At 39.1% G+C, this 23,110-nt stretch overlaps 2 protein-coding genes across 5 annotated transcripts in view; one reads left to right on the top strand and one right to left on the bottom strand.

Annotated features, from left to right (window-relative positions):
* Positions 1-1,497, bottom strand: part of LOC136875653 (centrosomal protein of 104 kDa) — a 321,673-nt gene extending 320,176 nt beyond the window's left edge. Inside the window, exon 1 of the mRNA XM_067149196.2 lies at positions 1,364-1,497. Within this exon, the coding sequence (XP_067005297.2) occupies positions 1,364-1,403 (40 nt within the window). The 5' untranslated portion in view covers positions 1,404-1,497. The remainder of the gene's footprint in view (positions 1-1,363) is intronic.
* Positions 1,498-3,860: 2,363 nt separating this feature from the next.
* The window catches only part of kappaB-Ras (NFKB inhibitor interacting Ras like 1), a 58,871-nt gene continuing 39,621 nt past the window's right edge, over positions 3,861-23,110 (top strand). For 2 of the 4 annotated variants that reach the window (XM_067150155.2, XM_068228380.1), the window contains exons 1-3: positions 4,376-4,533; positions 10,921-11,066; positions 12,182-12,439. In XM_067150155.2, coding sequence (XP_067006256.2) covers positions 10,968-11,066; positions 12,182-12,439 — 357 coding nt within the window. In that variant the 5' untranslated portion in view covers positions 4,376-4,533; positions 10,921-10,967. Of the gene's footprint in view, positions 3,969-4,375; positions 4,534-10,736; positions 10,784-10,920; positions 11,067-12,181; positions 12,440-23,110 lie in introns of those variants that run through there. The other 2 variants (XM_067150156.2, XM_067150158.2) reach the window with 2 other exon arrangements.

The following is a 23,110-nucleotide window of genomic DNA, read 5'->3' on the forward strand; positions in this document are numbered from 1 at the left end:
GAACGTTGCATTGTTTTATTTCCGAGCCTGCAAAGAGTTTTCATGCCCATGTATAGACAACAGGATTGATTAATCTGAAGCAGATATTAAAGAGGTAGTGTATCGCTCAATTGCCGTGATAATTATAGGAATAATAATTAGGTTTCTTCGAACCCCTCTGTTGGCAGCCCTGGATATGGTTTTCCTTGGTTTTCCATTTTCACACCAGGAAAATCCCGGGACTGTAGACCTTAATTAAGGCCACGGCCACTTCCTTCCCAGTTTTAGACCTTTCCCATCCCGTCGTCGCCATAAGTCGGTGCGACGTAAAGCAAGTTGTAAAAAAGAAATAATAATAATAAAAATTAGGTTTGAATATATGTTTCTGAGTGATCTGATCATATTTTAAATCAGAAAGGGAACTTAAAAGCCACAGAAGATTGAAACTACGTCAATCACATGATAAAATAACGAAATGATAAATACGTTAACAACATCCGGTACAAGCAAATAGTTGTTGCAATGGTAATATCTAATATAGCCTAGGTGTAATAAATGTTTTCTGATACTATATATTACTCTTTATTTTATATAGAAATGTAGAAAACATTGGCATATTAATTGAATTCTGGTGCGATTAAGTACACAATACATCGCAGGAAACTATTCGTTCTAGTCGACAGCTGAAGTAACCAGACGGAAGTATGTTTCCCAGCCCGCTATAGTTAAACTACTATGCCATGCAACGTACATTCAAAAAATCTATACTATTCTCAATTAACAAATGTGTCATTAGAATACGTTACCCCATTTTCAGCCTTTCCAATGCGTATCATCACTTGATTCATATTTCAATCCTTATTAAGTTTAAGATTACTTTAATATCTCATTTCAAAAGTATTAATACTACTGATATTGTATGTCTGAATGATCATTTTTCTCCCAACAGTTAGCTGAATAATATGTTTCCATTCTATTGGCATTATAAATCATCCATCTCCTAATTGAACGTAAAGTGGATTAAAATCAATATGTGTAAATCTGTAGTGCAAAGGGTTTGTAAGTTATCATGAATAATACATTATTTCTGAAAACATATATTTTACACTTTTAACCGATAATTTCCCAATGTCTTAAAATTATACCACTACATAGGAATGGCAGACTCTTTGACTGACGGATATTCTGATCTAGAGGGCGGCTATGCAACAAGCTTAATTTTCTCGACACTATTTACAAACTCCATGTGGGTGAGAATAAATTTGTACGCCTGAAAATGCGAAACACCACATAGAGGTTCAAGAGCTTGGAAATGTAAAATGGCATGCTTCTCATTCCCCGTTTCCATATAGTAGAAGAGTACTGGATAGTATACATTTGTTACCTGATGCATAAACAACCGTAAATCCGATTTTATGAGGCATGATTCAATCCACTAATTTCACTGACTATTCTTCAGCTGTTTGTGTTCGTTTAGGATTTGTTTTATTTAAGTATCACTTCAAGTCAATATAATATGCGTTCCTCAACTGAAGTGCGCGGTTTACTTTTTTCTCGTAATATAAAATCATAATTGGTTTCACACCGATTTTCATCAGCGGTACTACACTGCAACATAGGTAGCTTTGACCGAGTGGCTCCTGTAGATCTGCTACACTGCACAGCAGCACAACCCACTCACAGCCTAGCACTGTGTACAGTCAACGTCCAATGAAAGTTGGACCTCATCAAAATATCTCACGTCCTGACAGCCACCTGCCTGAATTATTAGCTATTATTTGTTGCTATGGGTACGATGATGATAGTGGATGTAAGATTCTGCTCACATCTGAATGACCCAGGGAGTTGGAATGAGAAGATATTGGTATAAATAATTTTTAGGTGAAGCGACAGTGAGTTGGATCAATATGTCGGCTCTTTGAAGAATCAGCGTGTACAGATGTGGCGCCGCGGGAAGGTTAGTTGCTGTACTAGGCTCGTATTATTGAGGAAACGTGTGTTGATCTCAAAATTTTCCAAAACTTCAGCATGACAGATTTTTCAGTCGCATAGTGAGGTTTTTGACCTTCCGTCGCGTATGTAGAAAGATCCATACACTTCAGAGATTGTATACAACTCTGCGATCCTAACTAAACAGATCTGATCCTAATATGACGAATTGAAAATAGTAAGCCAAAAACTGTGAGGTTATCCGACCTAATTTAAAATAATATTTTGTCTCTCCTTCTCCTCCTGCTGAAGGAGAGGCGTTGAAGATAACATGAAATGCGTCAAATCAAATATATATTGAAGACTGCTGTATATCGAATATATTATATCGACAGCCGAGAAGTTGGCGGCGTTAAATGTGCCGCATACCTATGAGCTTGCATTCGGGAGATGACCATCGGCATCCCTGAAGATGGTTTTCACTGGTTTCCAATTTTCACAACTAGCAAATGAAGCTGTACCTTACTTAAGGCTACGGTCGCCTAATTTCCACTCCTAGCCCTTTCCTGTTCCATAGTCGCCGAAAACCTAACCTGAGTACATGTGTAGGCCTACTTGCTTTTATTTGAGGCTTCGCACGGGTGGAAATTAATTTTTGTGGCCATTCATAGAAGTGATGAACATCGGAAACTACATCAAAATGCGTTCAATGTATTTTCAGTGATGGCAACATATTGGTTTCTGTTCATTTGTTGCACGTTTTCAGAAAGGAGATAATAATAATAATAATAATAATAATAATAATAATAATAATAATAATAATAATAATAATAATAATAATAATAATAATAATAATGATGGATTTACGTCCCACTATCTTATTTTACGGCTTTGGGAGATGCTGAGGTGCCGGAATTTAGTCCCGCATGAGTTCTTTTACATGTCAGTAAATCTACTGACACGAGACTGACATATTTGAGCACCTTCAAATACCACCGGACTGAGCCAGGTTCGAATCTGCCAAGTTGGGGTCAGAAGGTCAGCGTCTCAGACCGGCGCAGAAAGAAGAGAACTGGAGAGAGGGAAACCATCACCCCATAAAAAATCACTGAAAGTGGGCATATAATAAATAAATAAATAAATAAATAAATAAATAAATAAATAAATAAATAAATAAATAAATAAATCATTGTCAGTCATCAATGATCTGCATTTAGGGCTGTCGCCGAGGTGGCAGATTCCCAGTACCGGTATTTTCTTAAATATTATTTCAAAGGAGTTTGAAATTTATCAAACATCTCCCTTGGTAAATTAGGGCCTATTCCAATCCCTAATTCATCTTCTTATAAACGAATATTGCACTTTTTTCTCCCCCCTCCTCCCAATTTCATCTTCCAGTTATTTTCTTCCCTACTTTTAAAACTCAGCTCAAGCTTATTCGTCTAACAATGTCATTCCAAGCCATCTCTTCACTGACACCTCGGACATTTCGTTTGCTCTAGCTGTTCGTCTCCTTGCTCCCAAGCCTTCCCAGTCGAAGGACTACATTTTCGTAACTACTCTTTTGTCGGAACTCAGCCAGGACAAACACCACGATCGGGAAGCTCTAGTACTGGCGCCTCCAAGTGGTACACCACGAAAACCGAGGTCTCAAAACAACATGTGCGGTGCTAGAACAAGGTACTTCGGATGGTTCTGAAATATACGCAGCGAGCAGGAGGCAAGCAAGCACCAAACACAACCATTACCGTTTGTAAGAAACGAACACTCGACCAGGACGTGGTATCGGGTATCGGTGGCCCGAAAGGAAAACTACCGACTCGTTGTTGGCTTCTCTCTGTCTGAGAGACGGTATTCTAGAAGTTAAAAATGTTATTAATACCAGCCTATTGTACCGGAATTCGATCCAGCAATCTTAAGCACAAGAGCTGAGCATCTAACCAACAGATATATTCTACGATAGGACTAGGTTTATTCGATTGTTTGAAGTTCGAATTTCGTGACTGCCTGCAGCTGTACCGCACTAGTAAATGCCAAGATACCAAGTTACATCATTTAAGGTACCGGTAACAAATCTTAGACATGATGATAAGAATAAGGAGATGATGATGATGTTTGGTGTGCTTTTCATCCCACAAATGTGAGCTCGTCGAGGGAAGCAAGTTTCACGGACTCGAGCAATTGCATTTTAGTCTATTTGTCGTGGAGCGGAATTGATTGAATTATGCGACCATTAGGCTACTAGCTACAATATCAGAAAGAGAAAAGTAATCTCCCTTTGATACTTACAAACGTTTTATTTTTTATTTTATGTCGTTTTTCCACTGCCTTCTCGAAATCAAAGAATACTGCATAGATGTGTGTTACAAGCACTACCAACAGACAACAGTCGTGAAACTTTTCATATCAATGTTGGCACTTCTGAGCAATCGAGGGCTAATGTTGTTTCTTTTCTTCACTCCTTTTATACACGTGTTAACAGGGTAGCTGTCAAACACTGTTTCAGACTGCAAGTTGTTGTTTACAGTGGTGGAAATTATGAGTGCAGTTCTCAAAATATTATCTAATTACAGCTTACTTTACGTAAATGGCTGTAGCTAAATGTTTCTTCTCTGGACGTGACAGGTAAGGTGGTGGGACAGTGTTTCTATTTTCTTGTTCAACGTTAATCGTTGTTCCTCTACAGTAAATCTCTTCAGTCTCCAGTATCTTAATGTTACCGTGAACAAACTGAAACGTACGTGTTGTTTACGCCTCTTCATTAGGACATTATTAAGATCAAGTCGCTAATTCGTGTTTGCTAATGATAACTACTTGAACTTGGGGTCGCGATCGCAGTATCTTTCAGATCGGCTTAGTAGTAAATCATTTATTTGAATCGAAGAGGACACCATGTCGAGCAGGGATAATTCATTTCGTAATCGGAGTCATAGACGGAAAGGATTCTTAGTAAAACGTCGAATGTTTAATCTGGGTATGCCTTTGTCAATTAAAAATTGTGCCTCAAGGTAGGGTTACCAGATTCCTTGCATTGATTTCTGGAACAGCTGACAGCCTCATATTATTATTATTATTATTATTTGACAGAAAGTAATCTAAGCATGACTAAATTTAAGATCACTCATATTTTTGTCATGAATGTATTTCTTTGTAAGCAGGTCTTGCCTGGACCAAGCTTTGCTACAAATGTTTTGAACACCATAAAGAGGTTGTTGATAGATGGACTTGATTGTATGTTCACTCCGTTTCCTGGTCGATGCATATGGGATTTTTGAAAGGAAAAGCCATGTCCTTGTGATTTGGTTTCCCACATAAAACTAGATTTCCTGTGGGTGTGATGAAGATATCAACAGTCACGTAAAACATGCTTTATTTGGGCAATATCTTAATCAGTGAGTAGCCTATATCATATTCATAGCCAAGACAGTGTAGTCCAAAGTATTACTTCAGGCCAGGAAAATAATATTTTAGCAGTTCTCTGAAGTTTAATACACTGTACTGTACAGAACCATTTTTTTGTACTGTGGAAACATATCAGTCCAACTTACACAAATGTTGGTGTTGTTTAATTCCTGAACATGTTTCAAAAAGATTCTTAGGCGTAAGTTAAAAGAAAATAAATAAAGTTTCCTAGGCATTCCAGAAAAACATTACATTAGGAGACATTAGAAATTAGGATAACAACCCCGATAAATAAGGATGATCGAGCAAGTGGCTCTACGGTTTGGGTCACATAGTTATCAGCTTGCATTTGGGGGATAGTGGGTTTGAACCCCACTGTCGGCAGCCCTGAAGATGGTGGTTACGGTACATGAGGCGACTATCACCAGTTCACTTTTTGTAGGCACCGTCAAATGCTATTAAATATAATCATTAGGGTACAAGGAGAAGCCTCCATGGCTGGGCGGTAACACACCGGCCTCTCACTGCTGGGTTCCGTAGTTCAAATTCCAGTCACTCCATGTGAGATTTGTGCTGGACAAAGTGGAGGTGGGACAGGTTTTTCTCCGGATACTCCACTTTTCCCTGTCATCTTTCATTCCAGCAACACTGTCAATGTATGTATGTATGTATGTATGTATGTTCAGTCTTCAGCCCTAAGGCTGGTTGGATCCTCAACAGCTCTGCCATCAGCTGTCATAGATGGCCTAGGCATCACTGAAGAGGCGAACTAGGTAAATGAGGAGTTAGGTAGTTTCCCGTTGCATTCTTCACCGAGCCAGAAGTTGCTATTACATGTCAGTCTGCCAAGCCCACTGAAATGCATGCACCAACCGACCCTATGAGCAATGTTTTCACACCATTCATAGCAGGGACTGGCTGCACAAGGAATGGCATTACTAGCATCGCTCATACCTCAGTCACTTTCATATTGTCAAAGCCAAGGATAAGACAGAGACAGATCAATGAAAGTAACAAAATTGCTCTAGCCCATACCAGAAGACATAGTGCACTGTAAACACTAGGTCCTGCCAGCAAAGGCAGAACACTGTCGGTATCGTTTCATTTCATCTCTCATTCACTAATCATTGCCCCAGAGGAGTGCGACAGGCTTCGGCAGACGGTACAATTCCTATCCTCTCTGCTAGATGGTCATTCTGTTCCTGACCTGGTCAAATGACTGGAAACAGGCTGTGGATTTTCATTTTCATTAGGGTACAAGGAAGGAGTAGAGGTGGAAAAATACTGGATTTTTGTACTATTATCTAACATAAACAACCTCTAAGTTAATGTTTAACTGACTGTGCAGTTTAATAATGGCAATACCTTGTACTTGTCTCATTTTGATGTGTTATCATTTTTGGGGACTTTTTATATATAAAAGAAGTAAGGACACAATAGCTGATTGATTCCTGACCAAGGTGGTCACAATACAAATCCCAACCAACTTGTGTAGCATTTTTTAAGTGAAAAGTCAGATTCCACAAATAACAGGCTGTGGCTATGATCACACTATCAACGATCATGTACACAAAACTGTAAGGTTGCTTTTTAAAATGAAAGAAGTGTACGGTATTAAAAGATATTGGTCTAATGTTTAGTTTAATGTTTAGTTACAGCTACTAGAATGTTGTTACGCAATGCTGATTTTCTAGGAAAAAATTAAGTGATACTCTATGACGAACCTGCTACTAATTCAAATTAGGAAGCATAACTGTAAAATGGAATGCTAACATAAAAATGTTTTAGAACATAATTTAATTAAGCTTTGAGCATTGACATATAGGCTGCTCTAATTTTAATAATATTACACATATCAATATTCCAGAAGGCTGTGAGATTAACATCCACTGATATCTAAAATATTACCAACAAACAGCTGGATAAATACATTGACCAATATTTGCCATTTTTGCTACCTAATAATACCAGTGTTGGCCAAATTTCTGCACTTGAATGCGGGCAAACCATGGAATACCACTTTTAGGATGACTGAGCCCCCCCTTTTTTTTTTTTTTTTTCTTTTTTTTTTAGTTGTCTTCGCAAAACTACATTCACGGCATAACCTCATAAATCCTCCATCGCAGCATTGGCAGCAGCAGACCTGGTCGTGGAAGCCAAGCAGTATGGCTGAGGAAGTCATCTCGTTGACCACATGGTACTCCAATTTCTGGAACCCCTCTGACTGGGCAGGCAGTTGTCTTAGCAAGCCACTACCTTCGATGGGCTGTGTGCGACAAGTTTGTTCTTTTTTCTTTTAGCAGAGTTAATACTTGAACCAGCTTGGCAGGAAGCTAACATTGTAACCCTAGACCAGGAATAGGCCACCTTACATAATCAAAGGAGTCTAGCAGACTGCTCATCAGTAACTTACATTAGAGATAATTATAATTTATATATTTTTGCAATGCATACTATTTACAATAGGGGCTGCCTGGCTGAGGCGGTAAAGGCGTGCTCGGTTCGCCCAGAAGGCCCTGAGGTTCACTCAGCCTACACCAAAAATGAGTACCAGGTTAATTCCTGGGAGCGAGGGTGGCCGGGCGTAGAGCTAACCACTCTACCCCACCACATGCTGAGGTTAACAATGGTGGAAGCCTTTACCTTCCACTCCTCCAAGGGCCTTCATGGCCTGTACGGAGGTGACTTTGCTTTGCTATACTATTTACAATAACTGAAGGCAGGAGGTATTTGGATGTTATAAATTGAACAAATCTGGTAACATAGTCACAGATTTTAAGTCATATTTCAAACTATTCAGTATGATATAGACCTTGGCCAGAATTCCATGGCACAAAAATGTGTGCGGAGTGAGCCAGGCTTGCAGGGAAGAAGAGGAGTGGGGGTACCCAGAGTGTTGATGGAGAGAGTGAGGCAACAAGCTCAGCATTCTACTGTAGCTGGACAGCTTGTTACACACTGAACTGATGCCCTTCAGGTGGACTGTGTCTATGAGTCCATTCTGTAGACCAAAAGAGTCCATGCTCAAGTGCCATGACTTCCTGGCTGAGCTCTATCTTTGACTTTTCAAAGGAAACCCAATGATGCATTAGCTCTGACAAACCTTGGCCTACCAACTGACTGCTACCCAGAATGAAGGTCTGCAAATTACAAGGTGACTTGACTAATCCTCTTAACTGTTATTGTTGGCTTTCTAGCCTGGGGCTGCTATCTCACCATTAGATAGTACTGTAATTGTTCTCATGTAGGCTGAGTGTACCTTGAACCAGCCCTCTGGTCCAGGTAGAAATGCCTAACTTTGCCGAGAATCAAACCAGGCTCGCTATCCTTAGACCACATCACTGGCCTTTTTGAAGCAAAGAAGGCATTAAATTTCCTGAATGAAACAATTTTTAAGGACCACTAATACAAAGTAGGCCTATTGATAAATTTTGAGACACATATCCTGTAGAAACACATCAAATAATATACACAGTCATATAACTAAAAGGAGAAAAAGTGCATTTTCAAGATTGGACACCTAGGTACAGTAATACAATTTTGTTGGGTAGTACATGCTTTTGAAACATATTGGCAATAGGGAAACTAACACAGTATTTTTCTCAGAACTACTTTACATTAGTTTATAGACTGTTTTGGCTGCTTGGTTGAATGGTCAGCATCACAGCCTTCAGTTTAGAGGGTCTTGGCCTCAATTTCCATATGGGTATGGGATTTAAGTCCTCTGGCTGGATGTTTGTGCTTGTCTCAATACACGTCTCTTTATATAGGCCTACCCTGTACCAGCCATCGCAGAAACATGCAATAGTGAATACGCGTACACCCCTTCACGTAGGATTGGTATCGTGAAGAATATCCGATACTAAAAAAAAAAGGGGGCCAAGTCCAAATATGCAACACAGTTCGCACCCGTGATTCCATCATGGTGTGCAAAAAGTGGAGAAGAAAAAGTATGTAAACTGTGCTCCATTAAACTCCGAGATTTGTTTATGATAATAAGCAGTAACTTAGTTCTCATGTCCTTTTTTTTTTTACAATTAGCTTTATGTCGCACCAACACAGATAGGTCTGTGGATCTCTTAAAATGGTATTGTGGTCCTATGTTAGACCATAATGTGCCAGTTTAGAAACAGAGGAACATAACTCCAAAAATGTGTTTTTGCTTTTATTGGACATAACTTTATCCAAAATGTTGCTAAAGCTGAATGAAAAAGCTAAGGCATTTGGTATGAAAATGAGTATTAATAAAAGAAAAACCGAGCTCGATAACTGCAGCTGCTTAAGTGCGGCCAGTATCCAGTAATCGGGAGATAGTGGGTTCAAACCCCACTGTCGGCAGCCCTGAAGATGGTTTTCCGTGGTTTCCCATTTTCACACCAGGCAAATGCTGGGGCTGTACCTTAATTAAGGCCACGGCCGCTTCCTTCCCATTCCTAGGCCTTTCCTGTCCCATCGTCGCCATAAGACATATCTGTGTTGGTGCAATGTAAAGCAAAATAACAACAACAATAAAAGAAAAGTCATGATATTTAGTAGGAACCCATGCCCATTGCAGTGGTGAGCCTGTACAACAGATAGCACAGTTCAAATACCTTAGCCAGATGATAACAGAAAACCAATGTCACGCCAAAATAAAAACACGAATAGCAGTAGCAAAGCAAGGCCTTCAGAGATAAACAGTCAGAAAACAATATCCCTCACCTTACGTAAAAGAATTTGGTCTATTGCGCTGTATTGTGCTGAGACCTGGATGTTAACAAAGAGTTATATTAAAAGGCTAGAAGCTTTCGAGATGTGGTGTTGGCGTCAGCAGCAGTGGATAAATTGGGTGCTGAAGACCAACACTGAGGTATTTAACATTGTCCAAGAAAACAGACAGCTGCTGAGTCAGATTAGGAAGAGACACCTCTCTTGGTGGGACATAGGAATGTGTTTATGGAAATTTTGGAAGGTAAAATTCCAGGGAATCACCCTCGTGGAACACCATGAAAGACATTCATGATGAAATTTCTTGTGAACTCTGGATGCAGGAGCTATGCAGACGCAAAACATACTGCACAGGATCGACCCAGTTGAAGAAGACTCATTGGACTGAAATATTCAAAGAACAAGAAACTTAACAGCTTGACTTGTCATGTTCCATTTAGTGTCAGTGTAATCTCTAAATGTCCTTGAAGGCACTTTTTCAAATCTCTTATACTGTAGCTAAAACCTATAAAATATAGTGTCATTTTAGCTTCTTTTGGCTCTCCTGAAAAGTAGAAGAAATGGAGTTACATTTCTCTGTTCCTAAACCAACAAGTTATGTTGTAAATTGGTGAGTATGTAGGTATAGATCAAGATTATCATCATAAGATAACAGGAATGACTGATTAATAGACTCATTTATATTGTTTGAGTGTCTTGAGAGGATTGATTGTAGAGATTCTCACACAACAGAAAATCTTATCCTCTGCCGGAAATATTTTGTCAGGTAATATTACCTTATGCTGTTTTCAACATTTACTTTTTTAACCTCTGCTGTATTCATTTTTGTTTTGTTGAGCTGCAGAAGTGCCTTTGTATTGCAGGTTATAGTTAATTCCTTTTCTGTTCTTGGCTTTTATGCAGGACATTCTCCTCTCCATGGAAATAAGAGACCTACATTCCAGTCTAAGATGGGCAAAACAACCCGTGTGGTAGTGTGTGGGCTAAGAAGTGTTGGTAAAACTGCTATACTTGAGCAGCTCATTTATGGCAATGTGACAAAAACAGCGGTATGTGTCAGATCGGTATCTTCTGTAATAAAATAATTATGGATTAATTTAAGTTTATGTTATTGAAAAGTAAATAAATGTTACAGATCTCTTTATATGGTTATGAGGGTATTTAGGGGGTTGTAGTAAGGATGTAAAGGAGATCTACTTGTAGCATCAATATTTAAGTCCGGTCTGCTTAAAAATGAAAGCGGTAAGACTATTTTTATGCTTTTCCAGATTACCGTGACAGTTGTCTTGGTTGTTAAAAACTAAAATTACTGCACAGAGAGGTAGCATGTTTTATTATCCACTAAATTTATTGAACTATTTACAGATATTTACAAGTATTCACTCGCATTTCAGTTTTCCTTTCAACACAGTTTTTTTACTCATGGTCTCTTCATACACACAGCAAGTGTTGCGTTGAACTCCCATTTTCCAACATGGCTTTCACAGCGCATTGTTTTTGAAGAACAGTTCTCTTTATAGGTCGTCGTGCACCACATAATTCAAACAGTCTTTATTCACTACAGTACTTGCTGACATATAGAACTCGTTACTGTCTTATAACTGACTTGCATTTGACACAATACTAACTTGCTCAAGACCGACTTGCTCAAGAGTGACCAGATTCTCGCTGGGTTTGCTCTTTATGTAAGCCCACAGAAGCTTTTCGTAGTTTCCACTTCCTCCTCATTCTGGCGAATTCTTCATTGCTAGCCACCTTCAAACTTCTAGAGAGCTTCGTTACCATGAACCTCAACAGTTTGTCAGTGGTATTATTTTGCTTTCTGCTGGCTCGCCACCTTATTGCCACTCTGTCAGCATTGTCCGCTCTCACTGGCCCCCTTACAGTATTGGCCTTCATTCTCACAATACTCCGAAAATAAATCACATATGTCACTTCTTCATAGCGTGCACAGTGAATATTCAAATATTTATCACTGCTGCAGTGAGATAATGAGGGGAAAAGAGGTGCTCTGAATTAAAGAACCATTTAATAAAGAACAATGTTAGGATCCTTTAGTGTCTACCGGTATATATCTCTTTTTTAATTTGTGATAGGAAACTATTATCTTATTTTGATCTTATTGTGTTAGAAGAATATATTATTAAGTAATTGTCTTTCACAGGAACTTCACTCTACTATTGAAGATATCTATGTTGCCAACATAGAAACTGACAGAGGAACAAGAGAAAAGGTTCGTTTCTATGATACCGCAGGATTGGATTATTCCAATCCAGCATCAAGAGAGCAATCTCAGTTGGCTCGTCAGTACATTGGTCTGGCAGATGGTTATGTTCTAGTGTACGACACTGATAGACCAGAATCTTTGGATGTTCTGGTATCTCTTAAGAAAGATATCGACAGGAACAGAGATAAAAAGGAAGTAAGTAAACTTTATGTTCAGTAAACTTTAAAAAAAATCAAACCGTTTCTGTGTACATTGTCTTACCAAAAGTATCTGCATATGTAGTCTGCCTCTCTGTATAGTAAACTGAAGCCTAGACATCTCTACTACACTTACAAGTAAAATGGGTGGCAGAGTACTGTGTGTTCTTTAAACTGTAGGCCTATGTCTAGCACTGGCTCATCATACAGGCAGTTTGACAAACGATCTACATCTGCTGTAGCACAATGTTTGAACTTTCATGTCTCGTTAACCAGCTGTTGTAAAAATTAATTCTTTGTGTCATTTCACTCTTCAAAGTTATCCCTTTCCTACCATCTATGAATCATCTCTATAAGGGCTGGAAATCTGATCGATATATTGATCATCGAATTTATTTGATTGAAGTCAAGCTGCATGCATTCTTGTAGTGTACACTCTTGTGTATCCAATGAACTACCATACTCTAAATATTTAAAGAAAACATAATCAACTTCTCCTCATACTGTAGGAAGAATAAACTAAGATAAGCTTTTTATGCTGGGTGATTACTCACAACCTACAGAGGTTAATCCCGGATATTTACAATGATTTGACTGTCCCATGCACTTAAAAATGTTGAAGTTTCCTGTCTTTTATGTATAACTGAAAGTAATAGTCCAGGAGTGATTAGAGGAAGAGAGTGGTAGAGTGTGGTAGTGATTATACATAAAGTGAATCAGCACTTCTGGAAGATGAAAGCAATAATAATTTAGTGTCTGCATATCCGGTAAGAGGACCTGCTGCATCAAGCTCATAGTGGAAGTGATGCGATGTAAACCTTCTGAATACTGCAACCAAAATACCTTTCACAATTCATCTGGAGTCTCTGCATGTCTTTGACAGTGAAACAGCCTTTCTATTATATTTTGACAACAGGGTTATTGGTCTAATTGTGGCAGGGAGGAAAAACAGTGAGGTTCTGTTCTACGACTAAGGTAGGAAGCAGGAGCCAGTAACAGTGGTGGAAATTTATCTGCATTTGTTAACTGTGCTGTTGAATGAGATAGTCTTCTGGTTATTTGAGGTCATTCATTACTCCGGATATAAAATGGCACATTTTCTCTGGATTCTTACTTTAATGGATCTAGAGGGAGTATCCTTTACTGCAAACAAAAATGTAAGAAAAGACACATCATACTGATGTCTTGATCGCAAAGTTAGTGCGTGATCTTATTATGATGTGTGTATGAATATATTTTATGCACTACCACAGAGACCTGTGTCATCAGACCTTCTGATATACAATACCACAGCATCACCTAAAGTTTTGTTACGTTATCTCAAGAACTGTATAAAATTATGTCCCTCAGTTTTGGACTTGTAAGTTGTTTTGTGTGGTACTAAATGGTGAGTCATAATTAATTTAATTACTGCCTGTAAACTGATTGGCATAGCATTCAAATACTGACTTGAAAAGTTAACAAGAAGTTCCAGTAGAATAAATAGACCAGTGACTTTGAACATTCACTAGTTACTGGTTGTTACATCATTAATAAATCTACCAGGTACATTTCAGCCCTCCTCAAGTTCCCCATGTCAACATTTGGTGGCATGATTGTGTAGATGAAACACGAAGTCACAGCAACGAAACCACATCCAAGCATTGTGCATTTAATGACAGAAACCCTGGAGGTTGAAGAAGGTGGTTTGGACTACTAATTGTTGAGCTACACCATGACTATGTTGACCAGTGGTGGCTCGTGACAAAATTTTTAGGGGGTTCACAACAACATTTTTGTTCATGTCTCAAATCAGCAAAAAAGTAACATAGGTACATAAATCACTTCACTAAAAGTTCCTTGTACGGTTCCTTTTTCACAAATAATATGGTAGAACCCTTGTAATCGAGGATAAATTTTATACTAGACTAATATGTTAGTGTAGAACAAAAGTAAAATTCATAATAACTTTACTGCACTGTGAACACTCAAGGATGTGAGCACTATTCTTGGTTTTTAAATAGCACAAAGTTCACCTGGGCATGATGAGAAGCATAGAAATAATGTGTACCGCATTCACTGGTCGATTTATTAAAATCATTGTTTCTGAATTGACCCCAATAGTCTCCACATTATCTCGGTTAATCAGGGTTCTGCTGTATCACATGTTAATTATTCTCGTCTTGGAAATTACAGACAACACTAGGGAATTCAATACTCGCGTTTCATGTTAATTTATTTTTGCACTCAAATGAGCAGGAAGGTCTGTGCACCCAGCTAAATTCCATACACTTCTTTCTTTGTTGAACAATAAACAGGGCAAACAAAAAAGCGAACTTCTAGACTTACATCCACAGAGCCACTTGCGTGTTTCTTACATTTCTCTCTTAAACTTACGCCCAAAGAGAATGAGTAAGAGATGACTCTCAACGTTATTTTTCACTTCTGTATGCAACGGCTGCGCAAAGATCGCCAGGAATTGCACACTAGCGCCTCTAGCTTATACAGGGCTGAACTAAAATTACCGGGCGGGCGATTTAAATCGTTTAGCGCGCGGAGGGTCCCCAGGTTCTCGTCGCCCCTCCACTCTTTAATATTATATTAAATATATTTTTTCTTTTTTTTAATTTCTGTTATATTTTTCTTTCATTTCCTTTTCTTTCTTTCCTTCTTTCTGTTACTTTTTTCTGAAATACTGCATTCTGAACAACAATACACCTGGAGGTTGGCCTGTGCTTTATTATTATTATTAATAATAATTTTTTTGCTGGAGAAAAGAAGCTTACCAGCTTGTGCTGCTTATTATAATTATTTGATTTATGGAGCTATATTTCATTTTTACTAATTCACAAAGCCATGAAGGATGGGAGTGACTGGCCTTGCCTGTGCTGCTTTTGTTTCTGCTGAGGAAAAAGGAAGCTAACTCACAAAGGGAGGAAGGAAGTGACCAGAAGGTGAGTGGGATTGGCAATCCTGATCTCAGATTACGACCTATGACAGAAATAGACACTAACATCCCCTCGTACATCAGTCCTCTTTAACACTACTTAAGCCAACTGTAACAGTCAATAGTATCAAGATATGCCACTTATGCAGGAAATAAAATATAAATACAATGTAAGAAAGAAAACCATACACAGGAACCAAAATGATGAAAGGAAACTCATATGCTAAGGAGGGAGTTTGTAGGATTCAAAGGTAAATTGAAATGAAACACGATCTTTTGATTTATGGAGCTATATTCTACCTACTATCCACAGTGTTACAGGTATAAAATTGTGTAGAAATTTGCACAAAAAGTTTAGTGATCATAGTATATCATAATCTCATGACATTACATTCAGCAGTGTTAATCATCAATTAATATTCATCAGCCAGAAAACTATTCAATACAACACAAATACAAAATCATTCATTTATAAAAGAAAGACTGGAACTGACGAGGTACAACATAATACTTTTCTCTCTTATTGCAGTCTAATGTTGCACTGATATTGCAAAAGTTTTCAGCAACACCATTTGTATTTTCCCAAGGAACTTACTATGTGATACATCTTTCAGTCTGTCAAAAGAGGCACCTAGGGCCACACACTGAGAAATATTGAGATTTGTAGGGTAATTCCGGTAGAGTTGCCGCACTTTTTATGTCTTTTGTTATAACTCGGTATATTTATTTTAAAAATTGTTGCAAATTCATCGAGCATAATTTGAAAACATGTACATTTGATCAGAGATGAGCAAAATATTGGTAATTGAAAGTAAATGGGAGAAAAGAGAGAACAAAGGAATTGTTGCATCAGCGGCGTGTCTCCCTGGAACCCGGTATAGATGCCGACTTTGCTCGGGAGAGATGCCGCAAGTAAAATAATTAATTAGAAAATCAAATTTAAGCCAGTTTCTTCAACTTTAATATAACCGAACATTAGAACGTACTGCAAGGCAATTATATCCATGTAATATAATTATTCAATGGTAAAAGAATCTATCTGATAATTTACAACATTAAATTAATCATATTTTAATTTCGATTTACTATGAATGTGCATGTGCAATGGATTCTTCACTGTGTTATATAAAACCCCACGGCAATTAACGCCCTTGAAAGGGCTCTGGCCTGGCCAGCGACCGCCGCTCAGCCCAAAGGCGTGCAGATTACGAGGTGTCATGTGGTCAGCACGACTTATCCTCTTGGCCATTATGCTGGCCTTTCAAGACTGGGGCTGCCATTTCACCGTGAGATAGCTCCTCAATTCTAATCACGTAGGCTGAGTTGACCTCGAACCCTCAAGTCGAGAGAAAAATCCCTGATGTGGCCGGGAATCAAACCCGCGGCCTCCGGGCGAGATGCAGGCACGCTACCCCTACACCACTGGGCCGGCGTGTTATATAAAGGAAACACCAAAATCATAATGAATATAATTCTGTCCGGACACAGTAATTTGCAAACATGTCTAAGGTAGGATTCTTGAATCTAAAACTGATGTTTACCCTCTTACAGATTGTTTCTTAAAACTTTGTTCTCTTGCAATTTTGCTGCAACAGTCGTTATATGTAGAGCAAGATTCTTGCAGCTACTGGTTGTAACTCAAAAACACTGGATACAGTCAGCTTTTTAAAATATAATTTTGACTTCGGTGATTATTGAAGTAGATATACCTGCTGGATCCAGAGAGCCTTTTCCCAGATTTCCTGACTGCAGTCTAAGTTTCAGTGTTCGTTCCTGAATTCTATAGTATCATTCTGCCTCCCTGATCAGACCGGGGCCGCCATCTCACCGTCAGATAGCTCCTCAATTCTAATCACGTAGGTTGAGTTGACCTCGAACCAGCCCTCAAGTCGAGAGAAAAATCCCTGACCTGGCCGGGAATCGAACCCGGGGCTTTGCTTTGCTTTGCTTTGCTTTGCTTTGCTTTGCTTTGCTTTGCTTTCAGTCTTTTAACAGCGTCTCTTAAATTTTCCTCTGTCCATTGAGGTCTTTTAACAGTGCCCTTACTTTTATACTGAGCAGGCATGTAGCAAATTTTTATTTCTGAAAATAATATAATTTTATATAATACAATAATGTTACAAATGAAAGCAATAAAAATAGATCATGTATATTAAGAATCATAAGACGATAAAATATTCGAATAAAATACCGGTACACTCTGAATAATATTGAATGTTTCCAGATCGCTTGTAGAATCTGATAGCAATGAGGCATCTCAGCCGGATTGTTGTGCGGCAACTCTCCCAACTATCAGGTAGAGACGCCGCATCCTCCTGTTGTCGTACCTCAAGGCTATCATGGCCCAGAATTAGCTTACTGTCAACTACAGTTATGCTTCTGACTTCTATTGTACTAAAAACGTCTGATTGAAGCATTTGAAACCAACTTAATATACAATAAATTAACACACGAAAAAACTTTGTCAGGAGGAAACATGTACTCGCCTCAAGATATCGGCTATAATTGGCGTAATATACGAGCAAATTTTGTCACACTTGGAGACAGTAGTTCTTCCTTAGAAACTGAAAAACCACACATATTGCCATCTAGCTGTAACGATGGGAACCTTTAGATACAGTGTATGCGGCATCTCTACCGGAGCGGCATCTGTCCCGGATTTACCTTGCTTCTTTTGCATCTACTAGAGGATGGCAAATCTCTGGCAGAGTAGTGTTTGAAGAAACCAAGACATGATAGCACATACTCTGGTCCTACATACTGCACCAAAACACAACATATCATTCAATCAGTCATCTGCATTTAGATGATAAACAATGTCAAGCTACAAAATTGTATGCATCCCTTGTATTCATTGATCTGCACTATTTACAATACTTAAAAAATGTTCTATTTTATGTGACAGTAGGATATATCTAAATTTTTCTGCTACATGGAAAAGGATGGAATCATGGATATGTTTGTGGGTTTAAAAGACAAGAGAGCGCTTACAGATTCTGTGATTGTTCCCTCTTACAACATGCAGGAGGTACAAATAATGCTTCCTTTCAGTCCATCCGCAGGAGAGGAATTCCAGTAAATTGACAGAAATACGTAGCATCAGGATCTACATACAATAACATGGCAGCTGATCCAGCATAAAACATTCCCATGCCAAATCACAACATAGCTCCACCTATTAAGACCTATGTCCAAGGAATTGTTTGCTAATTTAGTACAGTATTATGAACAATATGCTGCTACTTCCACAACATTACGGTGTGCAAGGGACTTTGCTGTGACCTAGACGAAATGCCAGTTGAAGACAGTGGAAACTCACTTCAGACAGTGCCATTTGTACCTACTGTATATCGAACGCAGAAATCTATGTTGGTGGTTGCAGAGTAGGCTGATCAGTGGTCTGACAGCATGCACTCCAACCAGCCAACCAAGCAGAGGAGGGGTGGCTATGGTTCCACAGTGTTTCTACACCTCTGCATTTGGGACACAGAAACGGGCTGTTCCCCTACCACTGGTTGTCCTGAGAATGGTTTTCCTTTTGCCTGCAGTAAGGCAAATGATGGGACAGTTCCTAGTATATGTCATGGCCACCAAACATCTCGCCCTCACCACAACTCTCCTTGCTTAAGATGATGATGATGGTGTTGATTAAAAGGGCCTAACATCTAGGTCATTGTCTTAAGAGAAAGTACAACTAGGCAACCATCCCCTATATATATTAGTAATCGGAGAGAAGAAATGGAAGGGGGCTGATACTAGAAAAAATGATTGTATCAGCTAAGGAAGAGCAGGGCCATGGAGGGCTTGAAAATAAGACTCCCTAGGCCTCCATACGTAATACAATCGGGGGCAGAAAAGAACAGGTGGTGATCGAGGTAGATCAGATAGGATAGATGAAAGTGGGGAGCCTGGCACAAGTAAGCGGAAGCAATGCCAAAATTCAATTAAGGGCTCCGTGGTCGCCTACCCAAGCTCCCAAGTGCAGAGCCCACATGGGACCCCTTTTAGTCGTCTCTTACAGCAGGCAGAGGATGCCGTGGCTGTTATTCTACTACCCCTACCCACAGGGGGACAACTATGATAAGGCTAGTTGCTTTACGTTGCACCGACACAGATAAGTCTAATGGCGATGATGGGACAGGAAAGGCCTAGGAATGGGAAGGAAGCAGCCGTGGCCTTAATTAAGGTACAGCCCCAGCATTTGCCTGGTGTGAAAATGGGAAACCACAGAAAACAATTTTCAGGGCTGCCGACAGTGGGGTTCGAACCCACTATCTCCCGGATGCGAGCTCACATCTGTGCGCTCCTAACCGCACGACCAACTTGCCTAGTACTATGATAAGAAAAGTTTGTACAACTGTTACCATCACATCAAATGAATGGGTTACCAACATCACAAATATTAACTTAGTTACTTGGACATTGCATACATACCAGTACATACTTTTGTATAGGAGGTTGTGCATACAAACTGCAAATAAGAGAGGTGAGAATATAATATATTCCCTGTGTTCTGATGAGAAATTTTCTCCAAAATACAAGATTTTCAGTGAAACCTCCTTTGGTAGAAATGGATGCTTAACCAAAACTATGACTTCTTTACACAAATCATTCACACAATATCACACGACACTTCCACTTCAGTATTTGATTATTTTCATACAATTATACACAAATGATGATCTCATATAAAGGAACAGACTATGAGTACAGTAAACCACATGTTTGAAAGGTTCATTGCTCTTGAAAATAACTCCACATTACAGTTTTTCACTTCCCATTTAGCAGATATGCTTCATGCTGTACATAATCTCCCTATAATAATATTAATAATAATACTAATATTAATGATAATAATACATGTCCCATGAAGTTTAAATAAAGTGTTTGATTATATAACAACTGTAGGGCAGGAATTTATAAAAGTCATTAATGCAATTAAGACAAATGGGAGTCTGAAACATGCAGATGTATGGCATATTTTGAATTACAACACTGAACATGAACTGAACATACTTGTTTTCCACCTTTATGAACAATTATAATGATGTTCTGGGCTTCATAATGATCTCATTTTTTTGCCTATGAGGCTCATATATCACCGATTCATGGCAACGATGGAATGGGCCTCAGAAGGATGCAACTGTTGCCTTAATTAAGGTACCGTATGGCCTTAGTATCTGCCTGCCAACTGCAAAGAAGGGAAACCATCTTCAAGATAGCTGACAGTGGGGTTCGAACCCACCACTGCCCAAGCGCAATTTCATAGATACATGACCTCACTGCACAGCCTACTTGTTGGATGTTTTGTAATACAAAATTAAATATATTGCTAAACAATCATTAGCATTCATTAAACTGAAATTGTTTAATTTGAATGTAAAATTAACATTAATAACATTAGCACCAGTGTTCTCCCCAGAAATGTTTGTCAGGCGGGTGGCAAGAATGAGTAGCCGAGCGGGGAATACTACGTAAAACTTCAATATGAATATAAATTTCAATTCGTTCCCCTCAGGGCGTTAACAATAATATCAGACAGGTAAATATTAACTGCACAATTGAACTATTTGAATGTTATGATCACAAACAAGTTATAACAGAGTACGTTGAACTTCTAGTGTTCTATTGCTCCTTCCAAATCATGTAACACTGGACTTAGGCCTCCCACTCGGTTGCTGTGGACATGTGGACAGCATCTTTATACAGCATCCTTGATAGGGGTCCTGGATAGCTGGAGTGACGAAAGTGCATCGAACACACAGTGCGGTTCCTCAGCTGCTTCGGAGGAAGCTGCTGCAACCGTTCGACCCCCACAACGTCCAACCACTCTCTGCAAATGTTACAGGGAAATGATAAAATAAGATTTCGTGTTGCCAGCCTTCTTCGCTATCTGTGTAAATTCCACAGATCTGACACTTTTCGTGCATGGTCTGAGACATGAAAAGAAATAGAAGAAAATAATTAAGGACATTGTAATCAGTTTATATTTTTACTGCTAATATCAATACTATCAAAACGATAGTGGCTTATCAGACATAGGCCTAATATAACATTGCATCAACTGAATTTTAAGGTGTCTGTTTCAAGTAGGCTTATGTAACTATCATATCAACCACCATGCAAAAAGGTAATAAAAAGGTGACAGCCAAAAATAATAGCAACTATCAATCATTAACTTATTAACTTACTTAACCTCCTGCGGCCTAGTATCCTTTTAATAGGATTTTATTTAAAAATAGAATGGAATATCCGCAAATATTATTCAAACAATAAGATAAAATAAACAGAAAATTTAGGCCTTGACGTTAATGTTTCAATTTTTTGTTTGCTATTGGCTTTACGTTGCACCGACACAAATTTATAATGTCCAGTAACGGACCATTTATATTGGTATTATAAATTTACTCATTCAGGACAAATATTTCAGATTCCCTATGGGAATCAATATCTATGTCATCTGATGGCCAAGCAGGCATCAATTTTTGATAATGAGACAGGGTCTCTTGGTGCATTGGCACTGCCGGTGGCTCCAGTTAGCCTACGCAGTGGCCTCCACGGTGTGCACTAGCGAGCGTATTGGTAGGTGTGCTAGGTACCAACTGATGAGCCCACCCTAGCACACGAGGGCGAAACGCTGGCAACCAAGAATGAGTTAGCTGGAAAATTTATAATGTCCAATAACGGACCATTTATATTGGTATTATAAATTTACTCATTCAGGACAAATATTTCAGATTCCCTATGGGAATCAATATCTATGTCATCTGATGGCCAAGCAGGCATCAATTTTTGATAATGAGACAGGGTCTCTTGGTGCATTGGCACTGCCGGTGGCTCCAGTTAGCCTACGCAGTGGCCTCCACGGTATGCACTAGCCAGCGTATTGGTAGGTGTGCTAGGTACCAACTGATGAGCCCACCCTAGCACACGAGGGCGAAACGCTGGCAACCAAGAATGAGTTAGCTGGAAAATTTATAATGTCCAATAACGGACCATTTATATTGGTATTACAGATATGTCTTATGGCGACGATGGGACAGGAAAGGGCTAGGACTGGGAAGGAAGCGGCCGTGGCCTTAATTTAAGGTACAGCCCCAGCATTTGCCTGGTGTGAAAATGAGGAAACCACGGAAAACGATCTTCAGGGCTGCCGACAGTGGGGTTCGAACCTACTATCTCCCGAATACTGGATACTGGCCGCACTTATGTTTCAAATTATCCGAAATTCATTTGCCTTTGTGTGGTATGTTTTCATGTTCTGGCCTCAGGAGATAGTAAAACAAGAACAGTAAGGATGCTTACCTCAAATATCTTGTACTTTTTCTTCAAACACGCAAACGAAGATAACAGATAGCATACAAATCAAAGTGAAGCAAAATGTCACAAACGTCAAAAACGTGGTTGTCCCATGTGGTCCAAGTTGTCAAACTCAAATCGACCAATAGCAATCAGGAGATGTTTTTACCAATAGGAGCTGCCGTATTCGTCACGTGGGCTTAGGGTGAGTCACGTGATGTACAACAGCGCGCCCACACGAGTGGAGGGCCTAAGTATTCAGTACCTTAATTAAGGCCACGGCCGCTTCCTTCCCAGTCCTAGCCCTTTCCTGTCCCATCGTCGCCATAAGACATATCTGTGTCGGTGCAACGTAAAGCCAATAGCAAATAAAAAAAATAAAAAAAATTGAAACATAATCGCCTAGGCCTAAATTTCCTGTTTATTTTATCTTATTGTTTGAAT

Source organism: Anabrus simplex, chromosome 6, assembly GCF_040414725.1.
Source record: "Anabrus simplex isolate iqAnaSimp1 chromosome 6, ASM4041472v1, whole genome shotgun sequence".
In the NCBI taxonomy this organism is placed as follows: domain Eukaryota; kingdom Metazoa; phylum Arthropoda; class Insecta; order Orthoptera; family Tettigoniidae; genus Anabrus; species Anabrus simplex.